General features: G+C 43.6%; 1 protein-coding gene across 3 annotated transcripts in view; it reads left to right on the top strand.

Annotated features, from left to right (window-relative positions):
- PLXNB3 (plexin B3) overlaps positions 1–24,804 on the top strand; it is a 100,630-nt gene that overhangs the window by 72,830 nt on the left and 2,996 nt on the right. For all 3 annotated transcript variants that reach the window (XM_070741350.1, XM_070741351.1, XM_070741349.1), the window contains exons 23-31: positions 1,101–1,279; positions 4,137–4,203; positions 6,780–7,098; positions 9,855–9,958; positions 10,440–10,527; positions 11,127–11,296; positions 12,102–12,262; positions 12,396–12,543; positions 24,406–24,470. In XM_070741350.1, the coding sequence (XP_070597451.1) occupies positions 1,101–1,279; positions 4,137–4,203; positions 6,780–7,098; positions 9,855–9,958; positions 10,440–10,527; positions 11,127–11,296; positions 12,102–12,262; positions 12,396–12,543; positions 24,406–24,470 (1,301 nt within the window). The remainder of the gene's footprint in view (positions 1–1,100; positions 1,280–4,136; positions 4,204–6,779; positions 7,099–9,854; positions 9,959–10,439; positions 10,528–11,126; positions 11,297–12,101; positions 12,263–12,395; positions 12,544–24,405; positions 24,471–24,804) is intronic.

The raw sequence follows: 24,804 nt of genomic DNA, 5'->3' as shown, positions 1-24,804 counted from the left end.
CCAGACTATACAGATTGAGTTCATTAAGTCTTTCCTGATACGTTTTATGCTTAAGACCTTCCACCATTCTTGTAGCCCGTCTTTGGACCCGTTCAATTTTGTCAATATCTTTTTGTAGGTGAGGTCTCCAGAACTGAACACAGTACTCCAAATGTGGTCTCACCAGCGCTCTATATAAGGGGATCACAATCTCCTTCTTCCTGCTTGTTATACCTCTAGCTATGCAGCCAAGCATCCTACTTGCCTTTCCTACTGCCCGACCACACTGCTCACCCATTTTGAGACTGTCAGAAATCACTACCCCTAAATCCTTCTCTTCTGAAGTTTTTGCTAACACAGAACTGCCAATGCAATACTCAGATTGAGGATTCCTTTTCCCCAAGTGCATTATTTTACATTTGGAAACATTAAACTGCAGTTTCCATTGCTTTGACCATTTATCTAGTAACTCTAAATCATTTACCATATTACAGACCCCTCCAGGAATATCAACCCTATTGCACACTTTAGAGTCATCGGTAAATAGGCAAACCTTCCCTACCAAACCTTCCCCTATGTCACTCACAAACATTAAAAAGAATAGGACCCAGAACAGACCCTTGTGGCACACCGCTTGTAACCTGTCTCTGCTCAGAATACTCGCCATTAACAATAACTCTCTGATGTCTGTGCTTCAGCCAGCTTGAAATCCACTGAACTATCCAGGGATTAAGTCCAATCTTCACTAATTTATCTATCAGCTCTTTAGGTGGAACCGTATCAAAGGCTTTGCTGAAGTCCAGATAGGCAATATCCACGGCACCACCTTGATCCAACTTCAGCTTTGAGTGGTATTTCCCTCCTTGGGCAGAGGCGTCTGCAGGGTCTGATGCTTTCATCCAAATGGTGAAAGTAGTGTTGCACAATTGCAGTCCAAATCCTTTTGCCCCTTTTGTGCATGAAGGCAACTCTGCAAAACACATAAGAGCAGGGATGGAAACTTCAGCAGGACACTTTGTCCCCCTCTTGACCCTCAGAAAATATCTGCCCTTAGGGCAGAAGAAGCATCTCCAGAGCCATAGCAACAGAGCTGCTGACACTCTTCTCTCCCTGCTATTCAGTTAATCCGGACGCTGGAGGCCCAACCTACCTTCTCTCAACGAGACCGATGTCATACAGCCTCGCTTCTCTCTTTGGCTCTCCATGGGCGGCTGGAGTACTTGACGGACATCATGCAGACCCTGCTGAGTGATCTGGCTGCCCACTGTGTTGCCCGCAATCCTAAACTCATGCTTCGCAGGTAGGTCCTGGAGTAATCGCACATAATGTGGGAAAAAGCATCCTTCTTCTAAAAAAATATTTTATCTGCTTCTGCAGAATGGTTAGCTGTACGCTCTCTTAATGTCACTAAATCCACAAGCCTTCTCTTTTCATAGCTAGCATTGACTCCTCAAGGCTAGCAGCTGCAGCAAAACAAATACCCATCTGAAACAATTGGGGTGAATTAATGAAGAAATTAAATCTTAGACTGAAATGCCATTAATTGAAAAGAAATATGGTACAGTGAATGATATGATCCTCTGAGGATTATATACTTTATATGAACATTTATTTTTTTTTTGACAGTTGTTTGAGCAGTGGTTGTATACAAAAATATTGCCCTGAAAGTTTGAAGTCTTATTCATGCTGGTTAATACAATACTCCATAATCAGATATTGGATATTTTTGATCTCAAAAATAATTTTCTTGAATTCAGTTAAGTCCTGTATTCATTCTTTTTCCAGGGACAAAAACTTCAGGCAGTATAAACAGTTTACATTTTGAGTTAAGGCAGTTCTTGAGCAGCATAAAGCCAGGCCATTTTCTCTTGGCATTGGCACTGGCTCCAGGGCCACAGAGTGGGCCTTCTCCGGGTCCCGTCAACAAAACAATGTCATTTGGCGGGGCCCAGGGGAAGAGCCTTCTCTGTGGCAGCCCCGACCCTCTGGAACCAACTCCCCCGGGAGATTAGAATTGCCCCCACCCTCCTCGCCTTTCGTAAGCTCCTGAAAACCCACCTCTGCCGTCAGGCATGGGGGAACTGAGGTTAGGTTAGGTTAGGTTTATTGGATTTATATGCCGCCCCTCTCCGCAAACTCGGGGCGGCTCACAACAATAATAAAAACAGTACAGTACACAATACCAAATCCAATGCCCACCCATCCAGTTCCAATTTAAATTAATAATCTCATAAAAAACAGTATATATAAAAAACATTCATTCCAATAATTACTAAAATAGTCCCATTCATTCATGCCATCACTACCATCCTCCCATCCACTTAAAAATCCCCACAATAATTTAATTAAAAAGAGTTAATATAAATCTAATAGTTCATATTATTAAAATATTAATTATTAAAAATATAGATAAATATAAGTAATAAAAATAAAAATATAGGTAGAAGATATTTCAACTGGTCAGTTAATTAATCAATTAAGCCAAGTTCATATAGATATCATCCAGTCTAAAAAGGTGAGTCCGAGGGATGTATGATGTTATTAGTAGGAAAAACAGTCCTGAGTATAAGCTCTGTCCTCTGTCCTCCCAGGTTTTCTCTTTGCCACTGTCATTGTTATCAGCTTTCTCACCTCCACGACACCCCCGGTCTCTCATGGGTCGCCCCAAATGTCTACCCGTACCTCTGCTGTTATTTGAGAGGTATCTCTGTATCTCCTGAGATATTCTTTCCCCCTAAGCCTTTACAATTTATGCATGATATGCTTGTTTGTTTGTATGTATGTTTGGTTTTACTAATAAGGGTTTTTTAGATGTTTTAGGATTGGATTCACATGCTGTTTTTGTTACTGTTGTTAGACGCCCCGAGTCTGCGTAGAGGGGCGGCATACAAATCCAATAAATAAATAAATATCATGAAATACAAATAGTCTTCAGATTATGACCATTCTTTTAGTGAGAGTTCCTATGGTACCTATGACAGGTCCAAGGGTGGATTTTACTTACCTTCCCTACTGGTTCGGGGTTGCGCCGGAGGTGTGCATTTTGCTCCCAATTGCTCCCGGGTTAAACTGGTCTGTGCAAGCGCAGGAGGCTTTACGCATGTGCAGATGGATATTTTCATGTAAATGTGGTTCTAGTGGACAGATTTCAAGCTGGAGGACCGGTTCAGGGGCATGTGCAGCCGGCCATTGCTGCCAGTTCGGCGAGCGGGGGAAAACCTCCCGCTACTGGTCTGAACTGGCAGGAACCCCCCTCTGAACAGGTTTATTTATTTATTTAAATCAATTTTTATGCTGCCCTTCTCCTTAGACTCTGGACGGCTTACAACCTGTTAGCAATAGCACTCTTTAACAGAGCCAGCCTATTGCCCCGACAATCCGGCTCCTCATTTTACCCACCTCGGATGGACGAAAGGCTGAGTCAACCTTGAGACAGTGATGAGATTTGAACTGCTGACCTGCAGATCTAGCTGTCAGCATTAGTGGCCTGCAGTACTGCACTCTACCCACTGCACCACCTCGGCTCATTAGCTCAGTTCTTGCAGTTCCAGCTGTAGCAGCATCTCCACAGTCATGTGATCAGTAATTTCTGATGTTCTCTGCTGGCTTCCCAAACCAAAGTCAAGGAAGGTGGCAAGAAATTGGGAAGTCATTGATCAGATCCAGGAGCAGGTTATAGCTGGTATGGGACAATAAGGTGTCCTGGTAGCGAAAATGGAGCTGCACATGCAGCTCCGGCTGACTGGCGGGTGGGCGCATCAGCCTAAGATTTTGCATGTGCGCTAGATGCTTAGGAAGCAAAAAATTGGTGAAAATCGCTGAACTCTTACTCGCGCACGTGCATCCTCACATGAGATTTGGCTTGCGGCGCATGTACAGAAGCCAAATCTCATGCCGACATGTGCCCACCTGCCCGCCGGACATGCACGAATAAGTGCCAGTCACCAGGAACGTTCCAGTAGCACCGGCGATGGGGAGCCTTTCACTGATCAGGTCGTCATTTAACATCAGCAACCGTGACTGCAGGAATTGCCATCGCTAAGCATCACCGTCACGCGACATCACGTGTGACGATTTTGTTGCTTAGTGACGGTTCAATTTCTGTTACAAGTCAACAATTAGCTGTAACATTGTTAAACTCTGCTATTATTTCATAGGACGGAGACCATGGTGGAGAAGCTACTGACCAATTGGATGTCCATATGTCTCTACTCCTATCTCAGGGTAAGCATTGGGCACCATGCTGAATTGTAAAATCTAGATTTAAATTGGTTTTATAGGGAGCGGGACCAGGGCAATGGGCCTAGCTTTGCAACATTGTGAATCCTTTGTCTAATGTGTGGCCATTTTGTTTCCTTGCCTGTTTTAAATTCTTTTTTTAAATTTTATTGTTTTTTATTAATAAAAAGGAAGGTTTATACAATTGTTTTTATGGTTCCAATACCATATATTTTTACACCTTAAAGTCACAAATCACAACTCTATATATTTAGTAAACTATATACAATTCAATAAGTTAATAAAGCATAATATGTTAATGTGTTTAAATCTTTTGCATGTACACCTATACTCTGTATTATTGTGTTTTATTTTTGTTACGGATCCATTCATACCATTTTTGCCTGTTCTAAATTCTTTATGTCTGCTACTGAAACTGTTGAAAATCTGAGAAAAATCTTACCACACTTTCTGTTCCTGTTTCTGGGCAATCAGATAACATCCTGTTAGGTGTAACTTGAGTTATTTCTGCCTTTTTAGTCTTTCAATTCTAAAAGGAACTTCTGCTTTCCCTACTGTCCTCACAACTTTCCCCAAATGAGCAGAGGCACTTGAGAATAGATTGTACTGAAAAACCAGCAAATAATCGATCTTTATCTTTTTTGTTGCCTGGACAGTTTGCATCTGGGTTTTAATAACTCCACATTGGTTTTCATTGCCCTCACATAGAGAAATTCTCTGTTATTATTATTTCCCTTCTATTTCATTCTTACTCTGCTTTCAAAATCCTTCATGTGGGTGACTGCATCACTTTAATTACTGGTAGAGGCGGCCTGCATCTTGGCAACTAATCTTCAGTATGGTCTTTTCTTCTGCGCCTTTTCATCTTTTGACCTCATCTGTTTGCAAATACCTTTCTATCACTTTCCCTCCTGTCATTTCCTGGTTTTCCTCCTTGGTGCTCCCATCCTTCCATCTTTTTGAATTGCCAAAAAAGTATTCACCAGTAGTAGGCAAAGAAGCCAAAAGAGATTGTCTTAGTTGCTACAAATGCATTTTTGTTTGTACATAATCTTTCTTTTCCTACACAATCAGTCTATTTTATACAACAGCCAGCCTTTCACTTTAGTACAAGTAAAAACTTTTACCCTCTCCAAATCTACAACATGAAAGTTCTTTGAATCTGAGAAGTCATGCAACTTAGGGGTGAATTTGTCGACATTTTGTTTATTTTTCTTATTTGCACAGAGCATATTTAGAAACCAATCAACTTATTTACATTGCCAATGCTTTAAATTAGAAATTCTTAAAACTGTTAATGGTAGGGTTATTTACTTATTTCTTTTGTATTCCTTTTCTTTCTCTTTTTTCTTTTTTTATCACCAATTTTCTTCCTTTTTTATGATAAGTCAAATTATTGTGGTCACAGCAAATAATTGACTGACTGATTAACAGTGTATTCTGCTTTGAATTGAAATTATGCAAATAATCTAAGCCTTTCTATGAGCTCATGAAAATCTTGTCTATCCCTTATGCTTGTTATTATACCATTCATAAATGGTCTCCTAGATGGATGTCTATTTTTGTTTAGAAGATAATATCACCAATTGTGTTTTGTGCTTGACCAGAATACTTCCCCCACCCCCAAAAAAGATTTTGAAAGTCAGTGCAGCTAGTCTTTGATTTATGATTGAGCCCAAAATTTCTGTTGCTAAGCGAGACACTTACTGTATTTTTCGGAATATAAGATGCACCGGAGTATAAGACACACCTTAGTTTTGGGGGTGGAAAATAAGGAAAAAATAATCTGACTACCAGGTATTCATCTGACTAGTTTTTAGTCTGGTCAGCTTCAGCACATTAGTTGGCTGGTTTTGAGCATGTGTGCTTACTTTTTAATCCCCTGGTTGGGGATAAAAAACAGTTTCTAAAACGCTTCTCTCTCTTTCTCTTCAGAGAGAAACAATGAGAAAATCAGGCAAGGGGACAATCGCTTTGCTAACAAAGCAGGGAAGATTGCTTGCCAACAAAGCACAAGGAAGATTGCTTCACTGATCGCATTAGCACTTCATTAGGACTAAAAAAAAGTTTAGTAAAAGCTACATTCGGAGTATAAAACGCACCCAAATTTTCATCTTCTTTTGGGGGGGGGGAGGTTATTATACTCCAAAAAACACAATAAGTGAATTTTGCCCCAATTTACAATCACAATTGTTAAGTGAATCATTGCAACCAGTAAGTTGGTTACACAGTTGTCAACAAATCTGGCTTTCCCATTGACTTAGCTTATCAGAAGGTCACAACGTGTGATCACATGACCCCAGGACACCGCAACCATCATAAATATGAGTCAGTTGCAAAACATCTAAATTTTGATCACATGACCACCGTGGGGTTGCCGCAATGGTTGTAAGTGTGAAAAACAAGTCCTAAGTCACTTTTCAGTGCCGTAACGTAACAGTTGTAAGTCGAGGTCTACTTGTATTTGAATTTCCTGAGGGAACGTGGTGCTAGGTATACAGAGCAGGTGCTGTTTCAACTGCAGAGAACGAGATTCATCCCTTTTGTCTTTCTTGCTGCAGGAGGTAGCTGGTGAGCCCTTGTACATGCTTTTCCGTGCCATTAAGTACCAGGTGGATAAAGGCCCGGTGGATGCTGTGACAGGCAAGGCCAAGCGGACTCTGAATGACAGCCGGCTGCTCCGGGAGGATGTGGAATATCGGCCCCTCACTCTGACAGTCTTGGTGCGGGGAGGGCCCGGTGGTGGGGCCGAAACACAGCGTATCCCAGCCCGCGTCCTCGACACAGATACTATCACCCAAGTGAAGGAAAAAATCTTGGACCAGGTGTTCAAGGGTGTGCCTTTCTCTCAGCGGCCCTCTGTGCATTCCCTTGACTTAGGTAATAATAATAATAATAATAATAATAATAATAATAATAATAATGCTATAAATACGTGAGTCATACCTGTCATTAGATACACAGCTGGCATAGTGAACTGGACTCAAGAAGAGCTGGACAACCTGGACAAGAAAACCAGAAAATTAATGACGATCCATCATGCACTACACCCCCGCAGTGACGTTGACAGACTGTATTTACCAAGGAAAATAGGCGACAGAGGACTTTTACAAGTGAAGCAGACAGTAGAAGAAGAGAAGCATGCATTAGCTGACTATGTGAAGGGTCAACAATAGGAAGCTTCTCAAGGTGAAGCAAACTAAGGACCAGTACAGAAAAAATGTAACTCATTGTCGTATGGACAGTTGGCAGAACAAGGCATTGCATGGACAGTTCTTGGAGAAGATTGAAGGCAAAGTGGATAAAGAAAAGACCTGGTCATGGCTTACAAGTGGAACACTCAAAAAGGAGACAGAAGGACTAATACTGGCGGCACAAGAACAGGCCATTAGAACAAATTTATTTATTTATTTATTTATTGGATTTGTATGCCGCCCCTCTCCAGAGACTCGGGGCGGCTAACAGCAACAATAAAGCAGTGTACAATAGTAGTCTGATGTTAGAAACAATTAAAAACCCATTAATATAAAAAACCAAACATACATACATACATACATACATACCATGCATAGAATTGTAAAGGCCTAGGGAGAAGAGGGTCTCAATTCCCCCATGCCTGACGGCAGAGGTGGGTTTTAAGCAGCTTACGAAAGGCAAGGAGGGTGGGGGCAATTCTAATCTTTGGGGGGAGTTGGTTCCAGAGGGCCGGGGCCGCCACAGAGAAGGCTCTTCCCCTGGGTCCCGCCAAGCGACATTCTTTAGTTGATGGGACCCAGAGAAGATCCACTCTGTGGGACCTAACTGGTCGCTGGGATTCGTGCAGCAGAAGGCGGTCCCTGAGATAATCTGGTCCGGTGCCATGAAGGGCTTTATAGGTCATAGCCAACACTTTGAATTGTGATCGGAAACTGATCGGCAACCAATGCAGACTGCGGAGTGTTGGTGTAACATGGGCATATTTGGGAAAGCCCATGATTGCTCTCGCAGCTGCATTCTGCATGATCTGAAGTTTCCGAACATTTTTCAAAGGTAGCCCCATGTAGAGAGCATTACAGTAGTCGAGTTTCGAGGTGATGAGGGCATGAGTGACTGTGAGCAGTGACTCCCGGTCCAAGTAGGGTCGCAACTGATGCACAAGGTGAACCTGGGCAAACGCCCCCCTCGCCACAGCTGAAAGATGTTTCTCTAATGTGAGCTGTGGGTCGAGGAGGACGCCCAAGTTGCGAACCTTCTCTGAGGGGGCCAGTGATTCTCCCCCTAGGGTAATGGACGGACAGATGGAATTGTCCTTGGGAGGTAAGACCCACAGCCACTCCGTCTTGTCTGGGTTGAGCTTAAGTTTGTTGACACTCATCCAGGCCCCAACATCCTCCAGGCACCGGCACATCACTTCCACTGCTTCGTTGGCTGGACATGGGGTGGAGATGTATAACTGGGTATCATCGGCGTATTGATGATACCTCACCCCATGCCCTTGGATGATCTCACCTAGTAGGGGAGAGAGGACCGACCCCTGAGGCACCCCACAAGGGAGAGACCTAGAGGTCGACCTCTGACCCCCCACTAACACCGACTGCGACCGACCAGAGAGGTATGAGGAGAACCACTGAAGAACAGTGCCTCCCACACCCAACCCCTCCAGCCAGAATTGAAAAATCAACAGATGATCCAAAGTGCAGACTCTGTAAAGAAACAGATGAAACAATCGATCACATACTCAGCTGCTGCAAAAAGATCGCACAGACTGACTACAAGCATAGACATGATGCTGTGGCACAGATGATCCACTGGAACTTGTGCCGGAACTACCATTTACCAGTGGCAAAGAACTGGTGGGATCATAAGCCCGAAAAAGTGGTCGAAAATGAGCAAGCAAAACTACTGTGGGACTTCCGACTTCAGACTGACCGAATTCTGAAGCATAGCACACCAGACATCCTGATTGTGGAGAAAAAGAAAGTATGGATCATTGACATCGCAATCCCAGGGGACAGCAGAATTGAGGAGAAGCAGCTAGAGAAATTAGTGAAATATGAAGATCTAAAAATTGAGCTGCAACGAATCTGGCATAAGCCAGTGAAAGTGGTCCTAGTGGTACTTGGCACGCTGGGCGTATTACCAAAGGATCTCAGCGGACGTTTGAAAACCATCGGAATTGACAAAATCTCCATCTGTCAATTGCAAAAGGACGCTTTACTGGGATCGGCGAACATAATTCGCCGCTACATCACACAGTCCTAGGTGCTTGGGAACTGGTGATGAAATATGAAATCCAGCATAGTGATCTCATTTGCTGTGTTGCATTGACATAATAATAATAATTTATTAGATTTGTATGCCGCCCCTCTCCAAGGACTCGGAGCGGCTCACAAAAACAATACACAATGTACAAATCTAATGTTCAAAACAATTTAAAACCCTTATTATAAAAAACAATCACACAACCTAACAGACCATACATAAAGGAGGTAAGATACCTCCTTCTTTTAGTCATCCCAATTAGATGAGGTGGGCTAATTTGGTGTTGTGTCCTGGACTCGTGGCTTCACAGATTGTGTTGTTTAGGGGGAAAGGGAAAGACATGGAAAGTGCGAGTCTCTTACCTGTTACTTTTTCTCCCTCACGCCCACCCTCAGAATGGCGCTCAGGGGTTGCTGGCCACCTGACCCTTTCAGATGAGGACCTGACTTCAGTCATGCAGAACCAGTGGAAGAGGCTCAACACGTTGCAACATTACAAGGTACAGCGAGCGAATGAAAAGAGAGTGAAGAAAAGAATGGGGCGGGAGGGGGGAGGGGGGAGAAGAGAGGCTGGGATGGAACAATTTGCTGGCCATGCACATTCCCCAATCATATTTCCCAGTTTTTAAGAATATACCACCAATTTCAGCAGCAAAAATGCTGAAAATCCAAGTCTCCAGTTTTACCCAATCCCTGAGAAGGAAAATGGGTATCTTAAGCTTCTATGTGGCTTAGAACTGCAGGGGCATTGTGTTTGCTACTTCTAAACTGGAAACCCTCCCCCAATCATAAAAATATGTTGCCCCCCCCCTTCATTACTTTTCTGCAGAACCCTTAAAAACATAAATGCAGCCCTTGGAAGATAACAACTATTCCATCTACAACTACCTGCATTAGATAGTATTAGCTCTCTGACACAGCCGCTCTGCCCTGCTTCACTATTTTTTTATTATTTGTGGTCCTCCGTTCCTCTTTCCACAGGTTCCTGATGGGGCCACAGTCAGTCTCATTCCTCGCCTTCACAATGACATTTCCCAAGGCACAGGTCAAAACTTCTTCTCTGGAGAAAGTGAGTGTCACTCAAAGCAAAAGCATGGCTGTGTTCATGCACGGTTTGTAAGGCATAATGTGGGTTCTTTGGGGTTGAATGGATCCAGCCAATTCTGGAACACGGTTGAATAAAGGCAGAAACATTTGGTTTTGGACCATTACTGCCTCATGTAACGTGGTTTCTTTCTCTACCGTCCAGCACTGCTTAACACCAGTGACTGTATTGTCTCAAGAATAATGGGAATTGTCATTCAGCACATTAGGAGGGCAGCAGAAAGCATAAATCACTCCTCATATTTGTAATGTTTTGAGATTCCCAGATGTTTCACTACTCAGATAAGTAACATTATCAACAGCGATTATGTAGATTTTTCTCTGTGATCCAGGCCTCTGTCTACTGTACTTTTTGGCTGCAGAGGCCACACAAAGATTTTCTGAGCCTCCTTTCTAGAGGCCTCATTTTTTCCTTCATACTTTTGACTGCAGTCATTGCTGTTACCCAAGATTGGGGTATGGATAATGTTTACATCCCAAAGGCAAGATGGCTGTCAGGAAAATGTGGCAAATGTGGGAATGGCTTGTCTTATAGTCAGATGAATCTTTCTGCTTCCCTTCCAGACACCCCAATGCTAGAGGACGGAGAGGAGGGGGGGCTACGCCTCTGGCACCTGGTAAAGCCCACAGAAGAACCAGAGGCCACAAAACAGCAGCAAGGCCGGCGCAGCAGCCTGCGAGAGCGGGCAAAGGCTATTCCTGAGATCTATCTCACTCGCCTGCTTTCCATGAAGGTAAGAGAAAAGCATGGTGTTTTTAATTTTTTAATTTTTATTTATTTTATTTTATTCTATTTTATTCTATTTTATTTTATTCTATTCTATCTGTCTGTCTGCTATCTATCTATCTATCTATCTATCTATCTATCTATCTATCTATCTATCAAATTTTTAGGCTGCTCTTCTTTTAGCGGACTCAGGGCTACTTACAGCAATAAAATAATAATGAAGATTAAAATAGCCTAATACAAAAAATAAAAACAAGTGAAAACAATAAAACCCAATATAAATAACATTCAAACATCCCTCATTCATACCACTGGCTGGAGCGGAAACTATCACTCACGGCCCCAGGCCTGCTGGCATAAGTGTGTTTTCAATGCCTTTTGAAAGACGAGGAGAGTGGGGGCGGTATGACTCTCTTGTGGGGAGTTGGTTCCAGAGGACCGGGGCCGCAACAGAGAAGGCTCTTCCCCATGGTCCTGCCAGTTGGCATTGCTTGGCCAAAGGGACCCGGAGAAGGCCGACTCTGTGCGAACTAATCAGCCACTGGGACATGCCTCCCTTCCCGGTATCCCATTCAGTCCTCAAATGCACAAAGCCTCAGACCAGCAGCTCTGGCACACTTGTCGTAGGTTTGCCAGCACAGAGCTAAGGCATCCTAGAGCTTGCAAGTGTCAGGAATGCAGTGATTATTTTGTAATACGTGCAGCATTTAGATAGTGGCATTTTGATGATGTTTTGCATTTTTTGTTCATTGAAAAAAATGCAGCAGCATGTCTCTTAAGACCTTTCTTTTCCTCTTCTTGACCCTCCCTAGGGAACACTACAGAAGTTTGTGGACGATGTGTTCCAGGCAGTGCTGAGTGTAAACCGGCCAGTACCAATTGCTGTCAAGTATCTATTTGACCAATTGGATGAATTGGCAACAAGGCACGGGGTTACTGAACCCGAGACTTTGCATATCTGGAAAACCAACAGGTGAGATTTGCATGGGCTGATCAATGGCAGATTTGCTCACAGTTGGAGGAAGATAGAGGTTTAGAGATTAGCAACTGAAAGATGTCATGGATCCCTCAATTTTAACGTATTTTTTTTCTTCCACCTATCTCAGTCTGCTGCTGCGCTTCTGGGTGAATACACTCAAGAACCCACAATTCATTTTCGATGTGCGTGTCTCTGACAATGTGGATGCAAATCTCACCGTCATTGCTCAGACATTTATTGATGCATGCACAACCGCTGAACACAAAGTTGGCAGGGTAAGTCTGCATATGTAGGCATGGACTAAACAGGGAGTACATGAATTTGAGTATATGTGATTTTAGTGTGCTTCACCTAGGTGAATCAGGGCTACATACTACTGTTTTGTTCCATACCAAACAGAATAATGAAGTCTTGTCCAATCTAGTATCTCTCAGGAAGATTGAGCTATAATTCCATAGCTTCAATCTACATAGCCAAAATGGAGATTTTTAACTGTAAACAGGTACAATGGAAGGAAACTTAGTTTGGGAATGCTAAGAGGGCATCATATATTTGATAACCTGAATCTTATCTACACCATTTCTTCCGGACATTTAATTCCCACATTAGTTTTATCATTTCTAGAAGCAGCAGTTGAAGAGACACTGAGTTGTTGGGTACTTTTTCAAGTGGCTGCTGCTATTGGTGTCTTGAGCTAAGGCTCAAGTTTTGTTTTTGCTTCCACTTTTATTTAGTTATTTATTTATGCTTATGCTTTTATTAATGTATGCTAGGAGCCAGTTTGAGAGGTTCTTTCTGGACAAAATTATCTGTTTCATGCTGCTCGTGTCATTTTTAAAAATGCCTAGTGTATCTACCTATCATGTAATAACATTTATCCGAGTCAGTTACATTATTTGTTTCTGGAGGCAACAAGTGAGCTATCGTTTGTTTATTGTAACCCTCCTCCACATAACTAATTTAGGCCCCTAAAGATCATTCTGGTGTATGAGTTGTACTCAGCTCATTAATAGTTCCTTAGAAGAGGCTACGGTGAAGTCAAGACTATCTTTGGACTGGATCAGTTTTAACATCTATCAGTTGTTGTTCAGTGTTCCATATTTAGCCCAACTGGTGAAGAAGATAGTGATATTCATTATATCTTAGAGAAAGCAGATTATATTTGTTCATTTTGCTGGATCGCTTGGTGGCTTTTGAAAATCCTGGGAGAACACTTGGAGACTTGTGGTCCTTTTTTGCAGTAATTCCATTCCGATCTTTTCAAAGACTGCAAGAAAATAGTTCTGGATATTTTTGTTCACATCTTTGGCAGTTCTTGGCAGTTCTGCAAAAGTTCTCTCTTGTCTACCACAATATTTGATATACTAATATACTAATATAGTATATATACTATATACTATATAATATACTATATATACAATATACTATACCAATATATTAATAATATTCATTTAAATTTTACTTTCCTGCAAGTTTAGGATTAGCTGGTTACAGAGCTTCTAAATGCTTTAGGTTGTAAAGCTTTCTGTATGACAGAACAAGCTAAACCTAAATAAGAAAGTGTTGCTATTGATTCTGGAGTTTTGAGATTTGGGAAATATGATTGTCCGGAATAGGATATACCCTCCCATAAGGATACAGGGTCCTCTTAAATTACATTAATTAGACATTGGATAGAAACATAACATCTGTGGCAGGGAGAATTATCATCTTTGGCTCACGAACTGGATGTATCCCTACCTGGAAGAGAGAAACCTGATTTTGGTGATTTCTGCCGATGCTTCAATATTTAATTACTATAATATACTGGCTCTGCCAATTGACATGGGATATTAATAGGAACACTGTATGTTGGAGATGGCTGGTAAAATAACAAGGAAGGTGCCACACTGTACCAATTTTATCTTCTGTTTCTTATCTTTGTATCCAATATATTTAATATTTAACATTTATTATTTTAATTTCTAAGCTGCCAAGAATTTACTTTGCAGAATGAGATGAGTGGCATATAAATTTAGGAAATAAATAAATAAATACATAAGATGCAAGAGAAGGCCCAGATTATCAGATCCTGGCATAATTTCTTATGCAGTGTTTGTTTGTTTATTTTAAAAGAATATTAGAGCCTTATGTAGGGGAAGTAATGCCCAATGAATAAACAGGTTTCAGAAAAGGCAAGATGGCTAATGAAGGAAGTGAAAAAATACATGAAGCAGGCTGACCTCTGCTTTGCTGTTTATAGTAAGGCGTTCTTTGGAACCATTACAAGTGAACAAAGAGATCCTGTTAAAAATGAGTTTTAGGAAACAAAATGGTTCAGAATAGAGATGGGACTGAGAGAAAGGCAAGAATGCATATTAATCCAGTGGTAGGAATAGAAGCAAAAACAGCTGGAATCACAACTGAAGAGCAAAACATTTAGTGGTTTGTGATACAGAGATGGTACTATTTGTAGCTGGTGGTAAAGAAAAGAAAATGATAGATAGCCTTGCATTCCTGGTTTTAAAAATAAGTTAAAGTTGGCATTATGCTGGAAAACTAAAAATCCTATGGATGATTGTGCATTAAGTCATTTTTGACTCCTAAATAATAACAAAGATAATCCCCATGATATTTTTGTTTTTGTTGGTTTTGGCTTCCTTCCCTTCTAGGCAATTTTCACAATTTGTTCTGACATCCAGTTTGCTTTCTTCCCTCTCTGTATTTTTGGCAGTTTTTGCTTAGTTCCAAATGTAACAATTTCTTTAAGTTCATTCTATAATTCCTCAGGTTCTTACTTCCTGATGGTTTCTTTGACCCAATGATGAAGCAGTGACAAGCAGTAGCAAGTTTATGACTGATAGTGACAATTCTAAAAGTAGTGAGCTGTGAAAACTAGATATTGTGAGAAGCAATAAACTAACATAGACATGGGAATTATGGATTTGGACATGGCTGTTTATGGTATAATGGATGGCAAAGAGAATCAATCAATGATTCCTGAAATAAATATAAGGGTAAGCTCACATACTTTATTTCAAATAAGCAGTATGAGCGAATGACAACTACAAAATATATCATTTGTTCCAAGCAACTACTGCTATTTCAGTAAAATAATATTTTCTCATGTAGAAGTAACATGAGAAAATATTATTTTACTGAAAGAGTAGTAGATGCTTGGAACAAACTTCCAGCAGACGTGGTTGGTAAATCCACAGTAACTGAACTTAAACATGCCTGGGATAAACATATATCCATCCTAAGATAAAATACAGGAAATAGTATAAGGGCAAACTAGATGGACCATGAGGTCTTTTTCTGCTGTCAATCTTCTACCGGTATGTTTCTATGTTTCTATTGAGGAAAATAAAAAGAGTAAAAAGACAGATAAATAGAGACTGGGAAATTACTAGAGTGTTCTTGGAAGAAACTGAAATTGTTAATAAAGATGAGTTAAAATGGTATATCAGAAGTGAGTTCCACCTGGTTCACCTGAACTGATAGCAACCCGCTGGTGATGTCATGGTGATGTCATGGGACTTGTTCGATTGGTTCCAGTCTGTGGGTACCGCCATCTCTTTTTTTGATTATATTTTTTAGATTTTGGGCGGGGGGGATTTTTTTTCTGGTTTCCCCCCCCCCCCTTTTGCACAAGCGTAGAAGCCAAATTGCCAGCACTGTGTATGCAGTCTCCATCTTGTTTTCTGCTGGGTTTTTTTTCTTTTTTTTGGGGGGGGGGGATTTTTTTCATATTTTTTTCGGGGGGGTGTTCTGCACATGTGCAGAAGCCGACATTCCGGAAATGTGCATGTCGCCATCTTCTTTTTGGCTCTTTTTTTTTTTAAAAAAATGGGAATTTATGCCATTATACGTGTGCATGCCCGCATGGTGCGGAAGGAAGTTATAACCCACCCCTGTGGTATATCCTCACCAGAATTGGCTAGTTAATTTCAAATATGAATATGACAACTAGTCACACTTTTAATAAATTCTTTGGAATTCTATAATACAAGAGGCCTAGTGCATGAGCCCAAATCCCTTTCCACTTTCGGATCAGTTTTAATACATTATTCATCATTCTGGTTTCAAGATGTCATGGGTTGGATTTGGTCGGCTTCAAACCCTCCTGCAGAAATGTGAATTTCAACAATCCTTTTGCTGATGGTTTGAGAATGGCTTTACTCCCATCAAACTCACTAGTCCATTTCTCTTTCAGGAATTTCTAGTTGAGTTTCATCACTTGGCTTAATGTTCTAGATTGCAAAACATATTCTTTCCCACATCTAAACACTTTCCCTTGCAGATATGTAAATTTATAATGTAATTTTCTCCTTCTGTGACATGGTATCTAAAATGGTGGATCAAACAATTCTACTTTCAAATAAATATGAATTACTGTACATTACATTAATACTATTGTATATTCTTGGGAGATAGTCCATTGGCATAATATACTGTAAACCAGGGGTCTCAAACTTGCGGCGTCACAGCAGCATCACATGATGTGTCACAAAATTTTTCCCCTTCGCTAAGCAGGGCATGGACATGGTAGTGTGTGATGCTTCCGGCCCACAGACTGCAAGGTTGACAGCTCTGTTGTAGACTATACAATGTTATGCTACTAAACTCCCACTCAAAAATGAGATAAAATGAAGCTGGTTGAATTACCGTGTTTCCCCGATAGTAAGGCAGTGTCTTACTATCTTTTTACCCCCAAAAGCCCCACTGTGTCTTACTTTGGGGGTATGTGTTATATTGTCCCGGGCACCGGGGCCGGCTCGTCTTCGGGCTTCGGCCCGGGCGAGGCCTCTTCTCCTCCGGGCGGGCGGCGTTAGGCGGCGTTGCGCGGCAGGCGCGGCTGCCCGTCGGGCCCGGCCTCCATCCCTCCTGCGCCGCGGCGGGCCCGGTCCACGATGCGCGTCCTGGGGGCGCCCGGCTGGCCGGCTCCGGAGGCTGCGGCTCCTCCCACTGCTGCCCAACGCCGAGGATGCCCCGCGCCCAGCCCGGCTACGGCAGCAGGCAGGCAGTCAGCCCCAGGCGCGGCGGGGAGAGCAAAGGCGGCTTCGGCCCGGGCGAGGCGTCTTCTCCTCCGGGCGGGCGGCGTTAGGTGGCGTTGCGTGGCAGGTGCAGCTGCCCGGAGGAGAAGAGGCCTCGCCCGGGCCGAAGCCGCCTTTGGTCTCCCCGCCGCGCCTGGGGCTGCCTGCCTGCCTGCTGCCGTAGCCGGGCTGGGCGCGGGGCATCCTCGGCATTGGGCAGCAGGCAGGCAGGCAGCCCCAGGCGCGGCGGGGAGAGCAAAGGCCTCTTCTCCTCCGGGCGGGCGGCGTTAGGCGGCGTTGTGCGGCAGGCGCGGCTGCCCGGAGGAGAAGAGGCCTCGCCCGGGCCGAAGCCGCCTTTGCTCTCCCCGCCGTGCCTGGGGCTGCCTGCCTGCCTGCTGCCCAACGCCGAGGGGAGACCAAAGGCGGCTTCGGCCCGGGCGAGGCCTCTTCTCCTCCGAGCGGGCGGCGTTAGGCGGCGTTGCGCAGCAGGCGCGGCTGCCCGTCGGGCCCGGCCTCCATCCCTCCTGCGCCGCGGCGGGGCCGGTCTGCGATGCGCGTCCTGGGGGCGCCCGGCTGGCCGGCTCCGGAGGCTGCGGCTCCTCCCGCTGCTGCCCAACACCGAGGATGCCCCGCGCCCAGCCCGGCTACGGCAGCAGGCAGGCAGGCAGCCCCAGGCGCGGCGGGGAGAGCAAAGGCGGCGGCGGGAGTAGCGGACGCCTCCCTCGCTTTTAGTACCGTGTTTCCCCGAAAGTAAGACATATGTCTTACTTTCGGGGTATGGCTTATATTAGCCGACCCCCCTGAACCCCCCCATATGTCTTACAATCGGGGGGGTCTTACTATTGGGGAAACACGCTAGTAGATTAATAGATTTTCTATTTTTAGTTTATTTTTTAAAAAATCATAGTTTAATTTTTTTTTACTTCTTTCTCCCACCTTTATTGTTTTTATAAATGCAGTGGTACCTCTACTTAAGAACTTAATTCGTTCTGTGACCAGGTTCTTAAGTAGAAACATTCTTAAGTAGAAGCAATTTTTCCCATAGGAATCAATGTAAAAACAAATAATGCGTGCAAACCCATTCGGAAAGAAATAAAAGCTTGCAATTTGGGTGGGAGGAGGGGGAGGAGGAGACTCGCTGCCGAAGGAAGAAGTTGAGGTGAGGGGAATCAAAAAAATCCAAAACTTTAAGGCTTAAAAAAATAAAAGAGGAAATCTGAGGCAGCGAGGAGGAGCACGCGCCTCCAATACACCCGGCATGAGGCTGCCTCCCATACATTGTGTCCCATACACTGGCTGCTGCTGCTGCTACCTGTTGCCTCTTCCTTCCCATGCTGAAGGGCTCCCCTCTTGCTTGCTCACTTTGTAGCCGGTGCCTTTCCTTCGCTGTGGAGACTCCTCGGCTGCCCAGAGCGAAGGAAGCGTTTCTTGGTGCTGGCAGAGGTTTCTTCCCTGTCCAAATGCCCAGAGAAAGGAAAATGCTTCGTGCACTCTGGACTGCCAGAGTCGCCTTAAGCGCCACTGAAAGGCTCCTCTGGCAGCCCAGATGGCCAGGATTAAAGGGGGAATGGCAGGAAATTGGCCGGGCCTTCATGCCGCTCACAAATTTCCTCGGAAATTTTTCCCAGCTTGGGTTCTTAAGTAGAAAATGGTTCTTAAGTAGAGGCAAAAAATCTTGAACACACGGTTCTTATCTAGCAAAGTTCTTAGGTAGAGGCGTTCTTAAGTAGAGGTACCACTCTACCGCAATTCAAAGTGCCAAACATACCTAATATTCCTTTCTTCCCCGATTTTCTCCACGACAATCCTGTGAGGTGAGTTGGGTTGAAAATAATGACTGGCCCAAAGCCACCCAACTATTTTTCATGGCTAAGGCAGGATTAGAACTCCCAGTCTCCTGATTTCTAACCTGGTGCTTAATCATTTGAGCAAATGGGCTCTTAATTTTGTTTGGTACTTGGCTAGGTAGGGAAAATGACAGAACTCTGATCAATTTGCCTTTATTTTTTTTTAGGAGCAGATCCACCTTTTCACAATTTCATCAGTGAAGCTATAGAAAAAATAGCTGTGAAAGGCAGCAGTCTGTTAATGGAGAGGATACTGAGCATTTTTTCCATGGCGCACCATTGCCAGTTAGATTATATTTGCCTACAATGAAATAAAATGTAGCCGGAGGATAGAAAAGGCTCATTTTGACATGAAGTAGAAAAGAGTGAGCTGATGTAGCTTTTTCAATGGTTGAGAGAGATAGAGCCATGTACTACTGTATTTCTGCCCGTGGAAAACAGTCAGTGACCATACTCATGTCGGACTTATAAATCTTTTCGTTTTTATTTATAATGACATTTGAGATTCCCAGAGTGCTTATGGGGCACATCAGTCTTTGGTCTCTATACCAGGACTAAAGGTCTTTCTAAAATGTACAGGTAGTCCTCAGTCTGCAACAACGATTATGCCCCAAACTTCCATTGCTAAGTAAGACAGTTGTTAAGTTTTTGTCCCATTTTATGACCTTTCTTGCCACAGTTGTTAAATGAATTGCTGCAGTTGTTAAGTTAGCAACATGGTTTCGTAAGTGAACCTAGCCTCCCCAATGACTTCGTTTGTCAGAAAGTCATAAAAAGTAACCACGTGACCCTGGGACACTACAATTTCAAATATATGAGGCAGTTGCCAAGCATCCAAATTTTGGTCACATGGGCATGGTATGCTAAAAGAGTTATAAGCATGAAAAAGGGTCATTTAAATCACTTTTTTCAGTGATGTTGCAACTTCAGACTGTCACTAAACAAATGGTTGTAAGTCAAAGACGATCTATAAACACTATATTACATTTTTCTTCTGGCTATACTGTATTGTACCAGAATTTTTAGAAAGCTTACATTTTTATAATTCCCTGGTCTAAGACTATCAAGTACTGTAGTTGTTTTTTTCAAAAGCCTTTTTCGTTAAAAAAAAACCCCCAATCTCCTTAATCATTGCTTAGTGCAATAGAAGTATTAATCAGATATCTGAGCAATATTATTTATAAAATGCTTTCAAATATGCCCGGAAAGCCTAAAGCTCTAGAAAGCAGGTGAGATGAGGTGATATTCTGCAAAACAGCTTTTATTTCTCATTTTTGCTATAAAAGTTGCTTTCTCACAATCTCCCACAATATCTCGTAGAACTGGTCAGACCATACCAACTCTTGCTTGTTGCTTCCTCTTGGGTAACTAAATACAGTGATCCCTCGATTATCGTGAGGGTTCCGTTCCAAGACCCCTCGCGATAATCGATTTTTCGCGATATAGTGGTGCGGAAGTAAAAACACCATCTGCGCATGCGCACCCTTTTTTCCATGGCCGCGCATGCGCAGATGGTGTTTTTACTTCCGCACCTGGGAAGACCCAGGGAAGGTTCATTCGGCCGCCCAGCAGCTGATCTGCTCGGCAGCGCCGCAGCAGCGAGGAGCCGAAGATCAGGGTTTCCCATTTGCGTGGGCGGCGGGGAAGACCCAGGGAAGGTTGCGCTGCCCACGCAAAGGGGAAACCCCGATCTTCGGCTCCTCGCTGCTGCGGCGCTGCCGAGCAGATCAGCTGCTGGGCGGACGAAGGAACCTTCCCTAGGTCTTCCCCGCCGCCCACGCAAAGGGGAAACCCCGATCTTCGGCTCCTCGCTGCTGCCCGCCCGCCGCCCGCCGCTCGAGAGCAAGAGGGGGAGAGATAGAGAAAGAGAGAGAAGGAAAGAAAGAGATGAGAGAGGGAGGAAGAGAGTGTGAGAGAGGAAGAAGCAAGATAGAGAAAGAGAGAGAGAAAGAAAGATGAGAAAGGAAGAGAGTGACGTCATCGGGTGGGAAAATATTTTTAATTAATATTTTTTGAAAAATCACGATATAGCGTTTCGCGAAGATCGAGATCGCGAAAATCGAGGGATCACTGTAATATGTTAGTTCCCTCAGCCTTTAAAGCCCTGTTGGATATACAGGGCATTTTCATTTCATTCAAATCACTGGTCTTGTCTCTTTCTCAAAAACTTGTCCAGCGCATCTGATATTCTTCTACATTTCCTTTCGGAACTGTGCTGCTCTGGTCATCCTAGCAAAATAACTCTTAGGGCTATAAACACTCAAAAAAAAAAATCTGATAAAAGAGAACATTCTTCAAATGAGATTCCTTAAAAAGCCCAGCTACAAGATATAAATCACGTCAGGTTGACATAAGATTTTAGACTGCTCAAAACCAGGTTGAAATTTGAAATTATGTAGTTATTCATCAGTTCTACTCCCTCTGTGTAGAAATTTTAACATACTCATAGGGATGACTTTAGGTATCAACACATACCCTGATACTTCCACTGGAAACTGCAAGAGGGCAGTAAAATAATTACAGTTTCCTATATCCCTTTGATGCTAATTTAGTGCCACCTAGATTTTTGTTATCCAGATTTGGTAGCCTTAGCTTTTTAAAGGTTCCATTAATTAAGGGGGGAAATGATTGAAATATTTAAATATGTTAAAGGGTTAAATAAGGTTCAGGGGGGAAGTGTTTTTAATAGGAAAGTGAACACAAGAACAAGGGGGCACAATCGAAGGTTAGTTGGGGGAAAGATTAAAAGTAACGTGAGAAAATATTATTTTACTGAAAGAGTAGTAGATCCTTGGAACAAATTTCCAGCAGACATGGTTGGTAAATCCATGTAAACATGCCTGGGATAAACATCTATCCATCCTAAGATAAAATACAGGAAATAGTATAAGGGCAGACTAGATGGACCATGAGGTCTTTTTCTGCCGTCAATCTTCTATGTTTCTGTTTCTATTAGTTAATTATTAATTAATTATTAATTAATTAGAAAATTGCAAAACAAAGCATCAGTTACATATATATGTACATACTGTATATACATACATTACTTAAGTATGTACAGTATATAAGTTACTTACTTATATACAAAATGCAAAGTGCAAGCTGGCTAGGGAATGCTGGGAATTGAAGTCCACCCATCTTAAAGTTACCAAGGGTTTTACTGTACTAAGTTTATGTTCTATTTTGACTTGTCATGGTAGCCATTTTGCAAATAGCTATGTCTCAGCCGCAGCCATTTTGTGAGTGCAAAATGCCGCAGCCATTTTGCGAATGCCTCCATCGTATGCTCTTAAATGTGCCAGTAGCCCAGCAGGTTATTTGTACCCTTCCTCCCTGGATCAGACCATGTGTTCCAGTGTTGTATTCTCAATGGCAGCCAGGCCAGCACTGTTGGAAAGCTTTAAAAAAAAAGCAAGGGATGAGGCTTTTTCATCCCTGAACATGACATTTAGCATTACGCTACTGCCTCTTGGCTTTTATTATTTTGCAGCCAAGTATTCCTGCCAGAGCTATAATTCTCTCCAAATTGCTCTCTTGAAAAGCTGTCATAAGCCAGTGATTCTCCCCACATCTTCTGGAAGTGAAGTCCATTGAGTTCAGGAGGTCAATTGCATGACATAGTCAAAAGTACTTAGGATTTTCTTTCCCCCCCTATTTGTTGGCTGACTCCAGATTGTTTACTTATCTTGTCTCTTTCAAAATAACAGGTGTTCCTTTTTCATTTCTCTCATGGGGATGCCCTTAGCCATAGTCTAAATATGGGGAGAGCTTACTGGATGAGTGTGACATATTTAACCCTCCACTGGGGTTTGTCTTTTGTAAATTGCCCGTAGCTAATTTGGAAGGGTTTAATGAGAGGAAAGATATATGCATGTGTATTACTGATGAAGATACACTCTGCCGCTGGGCTACTAGTCGAGACCAGAAATACAATGCTCCATCATCCAAAAATAAATAAATAACCCTTTCATCTTGAAAATGAATGTGTGAATAAAACAACTCTCTTTCTTCCTCCTAACTAGCTATTCCAGTTCAGTAGCTGTTCCCTCCCCCCTCCCCAAATTATCCAGTATCCAGTATTTTAGTTTTCCCAATTTCATGATTCTCAGGTACATTGGGTAACAATTCATATACAGTGATCCCCCGGTTATTGCGTCCCCGACCATTGCGAACAGGCTAATTTGCGATTTTTCAACCCGGAAGTCAAAACACCATCTGCGCATGCGTGCCCTTTTTTCTATGGGCACGCATGCGTAGATGGCGCCGGGCAGATCAGCTGCTGGGCGGCTTCCCTAGGTCTTCCCCCTCTTGCTGGCGGGAGGGGCGAGCGGCGGGCATCAGCAAGGAGTTTCCCCACCGCCCACGCAAACTCCTCGCTGCCGCCCGTCCTTCGCCCGCCCACGCCGTTCATTCTCGCCGCTCCCCAGCTGAGTCCTGAAGCAAATTCGCTTCAGGACTCAGCTGGAAAGCGGCGAGAGCGAGCGCGAGCGAACGGCTTGTCCGCCGCCCGCTCGCGCATCGCCCGCCCACGCCGTTCATTCTCGCCGCTCCCCAGCTGAGTCCTGAAGCGAATTCGCTTCAGGACTCAGCTGGAAAGCGGCGAGAGCGAACGGTGAGAGCGAAGATTGGGGGCGGCACAGCTGTTTTAAAACGTCGCCGCCGGCATGGGGGGCTTGCCAGCACCCCCCGGACCCCCAACCCGGGTTTGGGGGGCTGCTAGGAAGCCCCCCATGCCGGTGGCGACGTTTTAAAACAGCCGCGCGGCTTCCCAATGAGTCCCGAAGACAAACGCGGAAGTTCGCCTTTGACGTTTGTCTTCGGGACTCAGTTGGGAAGCCGCGCGGCTGTTTTAAAACGTCGCTGCCGGCATGGGGGGGCTTCCTAGCAGCCCCCCAAACCCGGGTTGGGGGTCCGGGGGTGCTGGCAAGCCCCCCATGCTGGCGGCGACGTTTTAAAACAGCCGCGCCGCCCCCAACCTTCGGCTCCTCACTAGCGCTGCGGAAGTAAAAACACCATCTGCGCATGCGCAGATGATGTTTTTACTTCCGCAGCGCTACTTCGCGAAAACCCGCTCGTTGCGGGGGGTCCTGGAACGGAACCCCCGCAATGATCGGGGGATCACTGTACTGTAATTCTCAGTGACTATGGATTTGAAACCTTGGAAAGACTTTTATAATTAGAAAAAGCAATATGATATGTGATGTTTGGATATCTTTTTACTCGTTTTTCTTTTTAATTTGGTTCCTGTTTTTCTTGCTTTTCTCTCTTACTTCAGGACTCACCAGTCAACAAATTACTCTACGCCAGAGAAATCCCACACTACAAACAAATGGTGGAAAAGTAAGTGTGAGCAAAATATTAAAATACTATGTAAAAAACACTCTTCAGGAAAACAAGAGTTGATGATAGGGAGCTGGGCACCAACACTGAGTAAAAATAAATAAGGAAAGATTACTTTGCAGCTTCTCTGCAAATGAATATGGCTTCCCTCCTTTTACAAAATACTCTACTATCATTGACATTGAATTAGACTAGGAGTTGGCAACCTGCGGCTCTGGAGATGCCTGTGGCTCTTTGGGCCCTTTGCTGAAGCTCCCTGCCCTTTAGCAGATTGTCCCTGCCCCTCTTATTTCTTTTTTGGACTCCAGCCCGAAGCAGCAGGAAGCGAAGGCTG

The sequence above is a fragment of the Erythrolamprus reginae genome, chromosome 2, assembly GCF_031021105.1.
Source record: "Erythrolamprus reginae isolate rEryReg1 chromosome 2, rEryReg1.hap1, whole genome shotgun sequence".
In the NCBI taxonomy this organism is placed as follows: domain Eukaryota; kingdom Metazoa; phylum Chordata; class Lepidosauria; order Squamata; family Dipsadidae; genus Erythrolamprus; species Erythrolamprus reginae.
Note: the sequence above shows the minus strand (reverse complement) of the source record. Positions and strands in the feature narration are given on the sequence as shown.